The 10,297-nt window shown below is 38.4% G+C and overlaps 1 protein-coding gene and 1 long non-coding RNA gene across 2 annotated transcripts in view; both read left to right on the top strand.

The window, feature by feature from the left end:
- Nucleotides 1-325: 325 nt before the first annotated feature.
- Nucleotides 326-4,017, top strand: LOC116397587 (uncharacterized). The gene is made up of 4 exons (XR_004213711.1): nucleotides 326-653; nucleotides 1,353-1,422; nucleotides 2,202-2,299; nucleotides 2,593-4,017. It is a non-coding gene; the product is annotated as an uncharacterized LOC116397587 (long non-coding RNA).
- A 1,330-nt stretch (nucleotides 4,018-5,347) lies between these two features.
- Nucleotides 5,348-10,297, top strand: part of brf1a (BRF1 general transcription factor IIIB subunit a) — an 84,515-nt gene continuing 79,565 nt past the window's right edge. The window contains exons 1-2 of the mRNA XM_031873137.1: nucleotides 5,348-5,552; nucleotides 8,005-8,085. Of these exons, the coding sequence (XP_031728997.1) occupies nucleotides 5,369-5,552; nucleotides 8,005-8,085 (265 nt within the window). The 5' untranslated portion in view covers nucleotides 5,348-5,368. The remainder of the gene's footprint in view (nucleotides 5,553-8,004; nucleotides 8,086-10,297) is intronic.

Consider the following 10,297-nt stretch of genomic DNA (forward strand, 5'->3'; position numbering starts at 1 on the left):
CAACATTTCCTGCCAAGATGTAATAATTCTTCGCTGTATTACTGATTCTGCTTCTGACCTCCCAAAACAAATTTCTAAAATATTATTTTTGTTTAATGCTCTTTTGGCAAGTTTATCTGCAACCTCATTACCGAACACAACACGTGATAAACTATGCTGCCTTATGTGATTTTAATACCGAACACAATACGTGATAAACTATGCTGCATTATGTGATTTTAATCCCGATTAAGATATTTTTTGTTGATTTTCTTAGTGAAGGAGCCCTCTGACTTTCTGTGTCCGGGGCTTTTATTGTGAAGGCTAGAACGGAAAGAGTAAAAAACGGAAATGCGCTACTTTAGACTATATCGGTGGAATAAAGTTGTTTCCGTTGTCAGTGCCGGATATGTTCCCGCTCCCTGGTTCGTTTCTACGGGTACAAAAACGTGAGCAGCCGTGACTCAGTCGCTGCTCCCGGGCCCGTCTAGTTCGAAGCGCTGGTTAGCATCATAGCTAGGCTAACGTTAAGCGCTTAGCAGCATGTAGCCAATCAGAGGCAGAGGGGCGGGTCTTCCCTCGAGGCGCTCCCGCACATGCGCAGAACAGATTGGGCGTCTGGAACAGATCGGTCGCTGACAGCTTCTGTGTGATTATTTTAATACCATCATAAGGTATATGTGCATCATAAGTCTCATACTTTTATTCATATTTTTTTCTTTATGCATTGTTTGTTATTTGTCTTGTTTATCTCTAAATGTTTTTCTAAAATTTTGGTTAAAGTAGTTTAGGTTCGCTTTTGCTCCTCGTGCTCTTTTAACGCAGTTATTTTTCACCCTCTAAAGGTGTTGTAACTGGGTCTTTTAAATGTTTTTATTTATATCACAACAACCAATTATTTTTGTTATTTTTATTATATTTTTTCACTTGACAGTGGACAAAAGCTCAAACTCGATCTGTATTTATCTTTCTCTATTTTCTGAATTCATAAATCTATAAAATGGAACAAGTAGACCGTTACTCAAATGCACAGATCTAGAGTATGTGACTCCTGCAGATGTTGCATTGACTTGATAAAACTACAGTCAGATCAATGAGCTCAGCTCGGGTTAAAAGTTGTTATTCTAGCGCTGATTGTCGAGTTCATGTGATTAAATGATGGAAATGAACTCAGCTGTGGACATTTAGAAAGCAAAGAGTCACATCACCGCTTCTTATTGGAATATAATGGTCCAGTTCTACTGGTCATGTTGTGCATTATAGCTCCATTCTGATTGGATTTACTTCTGTAGAGAAGGACCTGTTAACTCCAAGTCATACCTGTGTGTGTGTGTGTGTGTGTGTGTGTGTGTGTGTGTGTGTGTGTGTTACAGACTGACCAGGACTCAGTACGTCTGAGGAGAAGAACTCTTCAACAGACATATATGGACTTTGTGACAAGGAGTAAGTCATTATTAATAGTTATTATTATTATGTGACTTTATAATTTAAGTATCTGTGTTAGCTGACGTGTAGACTTTAGAAGAGTCATTTCTGGTTTTAAAATCATGCTTTCTTAGCTGAGTCAGTAAAATCAACGTCCTTTTCTGGAATTATTTATTTCAAGATCCTCAAACACGTATACATATACTCATCTGTATGCCAATACACTTGTCTCCATATTTTAATAGTTCAGTATAGTATGCAAGATAACAGGTATGTTTATGCATGGCAGTGGCACTAATAGGCCATCACTCATTTTTCGTTTCCACATTTATCTTTAAAATATAAACATCAGTTTGAATAGCTTGTGTTCATGATCATCATGCAAGTGACAAACAATGTTGACATTGGCATTGGTATCAGCTGACACGGTATGTTTATAAATGGCAGTGGCACGGCCTCCCTACTCACTGCACCTTCCACATGTTTACAATAAAAACATAAATATATGAACCTGTGTATTATTTGAATAGCTTAGTATTGAATGCACAATAAGAGGTATACATGGTACTAGGCCCAGTTTGATATAAAACACAATTTTATACAATATATATAGTCGGGGGTCCCTGCTCCATCTCTCTATCAGTTTGGGGGTCCTTGGCCTGAAAAACGTTGAAGACCCCTGATTTAGATTAAACAATGAAAGAAAAAAAAGGGGAAAAAGCACATTGAAAAAGTTTTTATTCATTCTCCTTTATATTGTTTTGTAATCAAATGTCTTTCTCTCTCTCGTCTACCAGATGGAGGATGGAAGGTGGAGGTTCCTCTAGATCTGGTTTGTTGCCTGAGAAGAAGTCAAGAGGTCTCATCATGATTTCAGGAAGTCTTCGTCACAAAAGTAAGCTTTTATTAACTATACAATGTAACTTCATTCATTAGCATTTTACACACATATTTGTTTTACTGGTTAAACACTTGAGCTGAGGACGCTGTCTCGTCCTGATGAGGTAAAGTATCAGCCTCCAGATTTGAGACTAAACCTTCACAGATAAGACAAAAAGAAACCGTCTAACCTGCAAAGGGTGGAATGCACTCAAATATAATATTAATAAGTATGTTTTCTTTAGTGTATAATCACAAAGAATCATTGTGTTTCTGTTACCTTAGAATAACATATTTATATCTACATAGGGGACATCTCCCTTAAAACGCGGCCAGATTTCTAGCGGCCCAGAACGGGTGAACCCCCCCCCCCCCTGGCTCCAGAGAGGTCTCCGGACTCCTCAAGATGTCTGAGTTACCGAGGTCGCCGTCAGCAGCCGGCATCCTGCTGCTGCTTCCACTTTCTAATCCTGCACCGCTTTCTGTTGAGAAATAATCTCTTTCAACCAATTTATTCAAGTTAAACACCAATAATGATTTCTGTAATTATGAAACCTGTTTCAAGTTTAGCAGACGATACGATTTGGTTTACACATGCGTACATCAAATCGTACATATTCTATTCCTTTTATAAAAAAGGATAGAATAAAGAAAAAATAGAAAACTATACATGGAGATGAAATTTACAACATTTTAAATCATATACTATATTACATTTATATTATGTATTATTATGTAATCACATATATTATTCTGGTGTACACTTTTGTCTAGACTACACTTGCTGGCTCACTTTACCTCGTAACTTTGTCTTTAATTGCTATTGTTACGTTTTTTTTTGACTTGGGGTATATATCTCTTTTATATATTGTGTATATATATATACGTATATTTTCATTTTAAACTTTTGAAGATACCAACTTGGGGTTGACTAACTCACTCTGCTTAAGCCTCATATTTACTTCAAATAAACCTTGAATACATTTTTTTAAAATTTAGAAATATAAATTAGCACAAAATGGAAAAAAGTAAAATACAAATACTTCAACAATAGTGTGAGTACATGTGAGTTCTACTTACAGTCCACCACTGGTTTGATAACACAATGTATAAATCAACATGCAACAAATAAATGTGATGTAAACATGGTGAATGTAAAATGTGAATAAAGAAACAGACACGTGATTTGACTTTATTTTCTATGTTCTACTTTGTTGTGTTTTCTTCCTCATTAAACATAACCTGTCTATTTAACAGCAGGGGCATAAGAAGTGCATTTATATAAATAGGGGATTCCGTTGCCGGTGTTAACTCTTTATATGCTAAATGTGTTACTAATTTTACATTTCCCTAACTTTAAACATAAAGTTTACAATACTAATCTGCCTCACCTTTTAAAAAAACAATCCACTTTTGCTATTATTGCATAAATGAAACAACATCTTGTCACCACGCCACCCCCTCCGGCCCGAGTTGGTCTCGTCCGTGACTCGACAGCATTAAACGCACGTGTTGGGTGTGTTGTGTTGAGGATTGCAGCGATATTACAGCATTTAGCGAACCTCCGCGCTGTCACGTCACCGGTTACACTTTAATCACAACAGCGACAAAAGCGACAAGTGTCCCAGTCAATGAGAAACACCGTCACAAGCAGAGTAACGGCAGAAAACACTCGAGGTGTGGAGGGGTGACACGCGTGTTAGCGTGGCAGCAGACGGTTACCGTTCACCGGACTGAAGGTACGTTAACACCGACACACGTTATGTGTGTTTTACCTTCCTGTGAGGCTGCTGTGATCATTAAGCACTCATTACATCATCTACCGGTCTGTCAAAGTGTGTTAGAGTCCGTTTAGCGGGCTAGCCCCGTTAGCTTCATGTCCTCAGCTGTCAACGTGTCCACAGCTCATTTTAACCGTTACCAGTTAAATTACTAATGATATAAATTAAGATCGATGTAAGGGGTTAACACGTGGCACACTTCACGGCTGTGGTTGGTAACGTTAGCCCGTAAAGGACTCGTAGTTCGGCTAAAAGAGAAAACGCTGAGCTAGCCTCTCCCGGTGCAGTGCCACGTAGCTAAAGCCGGCTAACGAGAGCAGATGAGCCGGTGAAGTTCTGCAGAATCACTGCGAACGATTCATGAGATGAACCCGCAGACAGTGGAGCAACGACTGTGGTACTTTAAAGAAGTAATAATACACTGTAGAAGTACTCTGTTACAAGTAAAATATATGCATTATGAAGTTTACTTTAGTATAAATGTACTAGCATCACAATATACTTCATGTATGAAAAGTAAAGGTACCAATACCACACTGTAGAAGTACTCTGTTAGAAATAAAATGCATGCATTTTGAGTCCTACTTAAGTATAAAAGTACGAGCATCACAATATTGTGAAAGTACCAGTAAAAGCAGCAATACCACACTGTAGAAATACTCTGAGGTAGATGTACTTTTTACTCTTCTAAATCCTTCTTCTTCAGCTAAATAAACACATTTTTTTAATCTTCTTGGATCATCTAGAAACACATGAAGCTCAAAACAGCTGTTTGTTCTTTTTAGAGACGCAAAGGTGTGATGATCTTATAGAATAAGATGCATTAATGTAGATTAAACTAGACAACAGGATATAAAAGAGTTAAAATGTAACATACACATTAATGCAGCAGTGATATTAATCCAGAAACATAATGCATAACAGTGAAACACTGACATTTTACTGCAATAGCAATACTTTACTTTAAGTACATTTAGCCTACAATACTTTTACTGAAGTAAGGTTTACTTTGTAGAGAAGTATCTTCACAGTGTTGTATTACTACTTAGTAGTAACTACAGCTGTCAGATAAATGAAACTATGAAGTCCAATATTTCTCTTTTTGAAGTTTAAACCCTGGTGAAATGGAAATACTCAAAGTACAGATACTTCACAAGTACAGTTCTTGAGGAAATATTCTGAGATACATTCAACCTCTGGAACAGATAAAACTCCATAAAATATCTCCAAAAAATACATCTGAGGATTTTGATTTCTCTCTTTTTTTCCCCCCCATCAGGCTTTGAGGCTCGCCGAGTGACACCATGAGCTCCAAGGTGTGCAAGAACTGCGGCAGCTCGGACATCGACGTGGACCAGGCCCGCGGAGATGCCGTCTGCATGACCTGCGGCTCCGTGCTGGAGGACAACATCATCGTGTCCGAGGTGGAGTTCGTGGAGACGGGAGGCGGAGGGTCGTCGGCTGTCGGACAGTTTGTCTCCACTGACGGTGAGAGAGACGAACAAATGTCTCGTGTTGTTTTCTAGCGACGTAACCGAGTTCAGTTACACAGGAACTGTACTCGAGTACACATTTGAGGTACTTTTCTATTTCCATGTCATGACACTTTTTACTTCACATCCATCTGACAGCTTTACTTACTTTAAAAAGGAAAATGTAACATAAAAAACACGAGGGACTTTTAAAATAAGCTGCTAAACTATACGTCAATTAATCAATTACTTAATTAGTCAATCATCACTCAACATTTCATGGTTTCAGCTTCTCAGAAGTGATGATTTGCTGCTTTTCTTCGTCTTAAACGAAGTTAAACTGATGAATGTTGAGGTTTGAACTGTTGGTTGGACAAAATGAAACAGTTAAAGTTGATACTTAGTATCATAGTTTCTATTTTAAGAATTTTAACGAACCAAACAGTCGATTAATGGAGAAAACAAACCGATTAATCCATAATGAATATAAATACTTAGTTGCAGTAAAACTGCTTTTACATTAATGAGTAATAATAATGTAATATAATATTTAATAACATTCTTCTACTTTTAAACTTTAAGTACATTTTCATGATTATACTTGCATACTTTTACTGAAGTAACATTCTCAATGCAGGACTTTTACTTGTAACGGAGTATTTATACTGTGTGGTATTAGTACTTTTACTGAATTAAAGGATCTGAATACTTCTCTTTCCTCTGGTGATAAAACATCTGTCTCATTGTTGCTCTGATAGAAAAATTAAATAATATATTAGATGATAAAGACAAATGATCAGAAGTGTTTTTTGCTCTTATTAAATTCTTAATGAAGGATAATTTGATGTGATTTACAATAAGAGAGAGAATACGTGGGTCAGAAAGGTCAAAGTTTGACAAGCTGAAGATGATCTGATCAGCTGAACCCTTCTATATTTATTGATTATCTGTTAAAGATATATTTTACTGGTGTTTGTTCCTTTGTGGGCGTTGATTGTGTAAGACGGACGTTCTTCTTAAAGGAATACTTCACTCCCAGAATGACTATTTGTACATCAGTTATTAATTCTAAATAAAAGATATAATTGTTTTATCTTGATGGCCGTCATCAAAACCCTGAATTTAACTTCAGTGATCGTTTATTGTGAAGCGCCCTGAGAGGAAACACATGAGACACAAGTTTTAATAAAAGTTAATGAATTGTTTTGTTGTTTTAAAAGCTCCACAACGAGCTGTTTTAGTAAATGGTAAATATTAATTCTAACTATTTTATCATCATTCTGATATTTTGTTTTAATTAATGCAACTTAGAATCTCAGATGATTGTAAATGATAAATATAACTTCCTGTCTGTTCTAAACAATTTCTGTTAAATTAGACTTTTAGTTAAATGTTGTTTTTATATTCTCAAAATAAGATAAAACTGGAAAAACAAATGTCAACAAATAATATCACCGGTTTCCTTTTTAAGTCCGCCTCCAAACAATGACGTCCTGCAGCTGCTTTTAAGGAAAGAACTGATTTTAATCCTAAAAAACAAGTTTCTACTTGTGTGTTTGGTGTTGAGGCTCTTATCTAAACGCTGCTCTGAGAGTCCATGTTAAATATATGCATATATGTGTGTGTGTCCGTGTGTGTGTCCGTGTGTCCACAGCTGCTTATCCGTGTGTAACATTTACCTCCAGATTATCTTTAACCTTCAGCCTGCAGGACGTCTCTCTCTGCTGAGTCTTGGTTGTAGTTCCCTCTGACGTCCACTAGAGGGTGCTGTCTGATAACTCCACAATACTGAGGTTCAGTCTTTAATGACAGTAAATAGGATATTATTTGGGTATAATGTATTATTGTGGACTCAAACAACTGTTTTGTTTTAGTTTGAATACATTTCATAGACGAATAACGATTCATGGAAGAAAAGAAAACTGGAGATTATTTATTTGAATATCTTTCAATAAGAAGCAGTTTATTGTCCGGATCTGCTTTTAAATATCGTCGTCATTAGTTACTTAAGGTTCGTTATAGAGCTGGACTACAGATTATTCTCTGTAAAACTAAAAATATTAAAAGAATGAGTCCAATGTGAAGTCTGCAAAATGCAAATTTTATCCAACTAACGGTTTGAAACCTCTAAATATTAAATTAACTGTAATGTAAGAAGAGTAAATACGGCAAAGTGACAGATTCAATAACCCGGAAGCATCAATGTTTGGGTTTTTCTGGCTTTAAAAGTGACTTAAAACAATAAAACATCTATTAAAACAGTTCCCTGTTAATTTATTTGTGGATCAACAGATTTATTTCATTATATTGTTCATCTGTAATATAAGTTTCAGACTTTCTGGTGAATGGATAGAAAACAATGTTTTGATATCTAGACGGGCCCAAACTAAGTTATTATGGTTTTGTCTAGAAGAATCAGAATCTGGTTTGTGTAGTTCTGATGTGAGTCTTTGTCTCTTTGTCTCCAGCTGGAGGAATCAACCCGTCTTTTGGGGACAACCACTTCTCAGGTGTGGGGAGGGAGTCCAGAGCTCAGACGCTGCAGAGAGGTGAGTGACCAGCAGAGAGCGCCCCACGTCTCCGTCGCCTCTCTGTCACGTCTCCGTCACGTCTTCGTCACAGTCTGTCCTTTCTAAACTCTTCAGCTTGTGTTAAACGCAGACCTTATTCCAGAAATTTATTTATATTCATCATTTATTTAATAATACCTCGATGACTTGAGACGAGGGAACAGGAAGTGACTCATTTCCGGGTTTTTAGACTCGCTTCTGATGCGTAGACGTGAGAGATGTGTTGTTGTTGTCAAGTAAAGCAGCTGCAAACTTTATTGGTAATTTTGCCACCAGCGCTTTGTTTTGAACGTCCTCGCGCTGCTTCCCCGACGCTCCGGTGCTGTGATTCTCCATTCAGCAGGCCGTCCATTTTTTTTTTTTTTCTTAGTTTAGTTTACTCATCAATCAATAAGTTAACTTTAAAACGGGTCGTTACAATCTGAATATTACTTTTTGTTTCCCCACGTCTGAGATAAACTGACCCCAGAACAGATCTCTCTTTTAGATGCTGACAGCTGGACAATAAGACGCTCTTAACGAGACATTTAAGTGAATAAATGAGGAGACTTTCTACTTCCACCTCTCTTTCTTTTGTTTTTGAGAGAGAGAGAGAGAGAGAGAGAGAGAGAGAGAGGCGCGGTGGGAATAGCCTTGTCATGCTCTTTCTCTGTGTGGGTAGATTTATGAAGGTTTGTGAGTCTGCAGGCGTCTCTAAGGGAGGAACAGCTCTTCTTCTTTCTTTCTGTCCTCCATAAACTTTCCCCAGCGGCCGTCTGTACCTCCTCTTCCTCCTCCGTCTCTCCGCCGACTGATTCTTATCAGGGAGCACAGACCCCACCTCTTCCTGTGTTTGTGTTGAACAATAATGCATCACCAGTCCCTCATGTATCGGTGCACACAGTGTTTGGATGCTATGACTGGAATTTAAATGTAGTTTAAGATTTACACTTTGTCTGAATCACAAAGTGGAGCTGCAGTAACACCCGAGTGTCAGATTCCCATAAATCTAGACGCTGGAAGGTGTTTGAATACACTGCTCTGAGGAAAGATGGCCTCTGTGAGTCTAGTTATCTTAACATTAGCAGTGACTCTATGATGTCAGAAGAGTTGCATCACCGGCTCTACTGAGAGTTTTGGCCTCTTTCAGCTCCTAGTTTTGGTTCTTGGCTCACGTTCGATGAATATCTTTCTCTGGAGCGTCCTGACTAATTTCTCTGTCTTCATCGAAGCGCGTCTCTGGCATCAGATTTAAAGGTCTTGATCTTCCTCCGGCTGCCCACTGACTCCTCGTCAAACTTTACCCCCTTTACAGTTGATGCTGCTTTTATTCTGACAGCTGTTGCTTCCTGTCTTTATTTCCTGCAGCTACTATCTTTTTATTCTTCTTCTGCTATAAACAAACAACGAGATGTCCCTCGTGGTGGTGCTGTGGGTGGACCGGTGAGTCATTTAGCAGACGCTTTTATCCAAAGCGACTTACAATTCTACCACATTCATACACTGTAGGCACAGCCACGGGAGCAATTTTGGGGTTAAGTGTCTTGCTCAAGGACACATCGACATGCAACTCGCGGAGCCGGGGATCGAACCGCCGATCCTCTGAGTGAAGGACGGCCCTGCTATCCACTTAGCCACAGTCGAACAGTGTTCTCTAATCCAGGTGTGTGTTCATCACATCCTGTGTGGGTGCTTCAGGTGTCCCAGTTCTCTGTAAATGTTATGAGGTGTTATTTCTTTAGAGGCTGAGGTTTGAGCTGAAGAGTCGCGTAAAGGGCACGAAACTAGTTTGTAGTTTTTGTTGTAATAAGCTGCAGCGCTGCCCTACTTATCATCTGTGACACAAACATAGAAATGAGGGGAGCAGTACAGAGAAGAGAATATATATTTTGATCAAATCATGTGATCTTCATGGACACATGGAGTTGTCGTGGAATTGTAGTTTTTCTCAGTACGTCTCGTTCATGTTCACTTTAAGGTGTGAACATCTGCATTTCTGTGACACCTGGTTAGTTTTCATCTGCTGAAGAAGATCAATGTGATGCACTCGAAAGCTCCTGAACTACTAAATGGACGTCGTGGTGAGATTGTGTTCTTAAATGCCGCTTCGTCGTCGTCCTGTTCTCAGCTCGAATGACGAGACGATTTAGAACAGGAGACTGAGACCGTGTGTGTGTGTGTGTGTGTGTGTGTGTGTGTGTGTGTGTGTGTG

This window comes from Anarrhichthys ocellatus, unplaced genomic scaffold, assembly GCF_004355925.1.
Source record: "Anarrhichthys ocellatus isolate YVR2014 unplaced genomic scaffold, GSC_Weel_1.0 scaffold69, whole genome shotgun sequence".
Lineage (NCBI taxonomy): Eukaryota > Metazoa > Chordata > Actinopteri > Perciformes > Anarhichadidae > Anarrhichthys > Anarrhichthys ocellatus.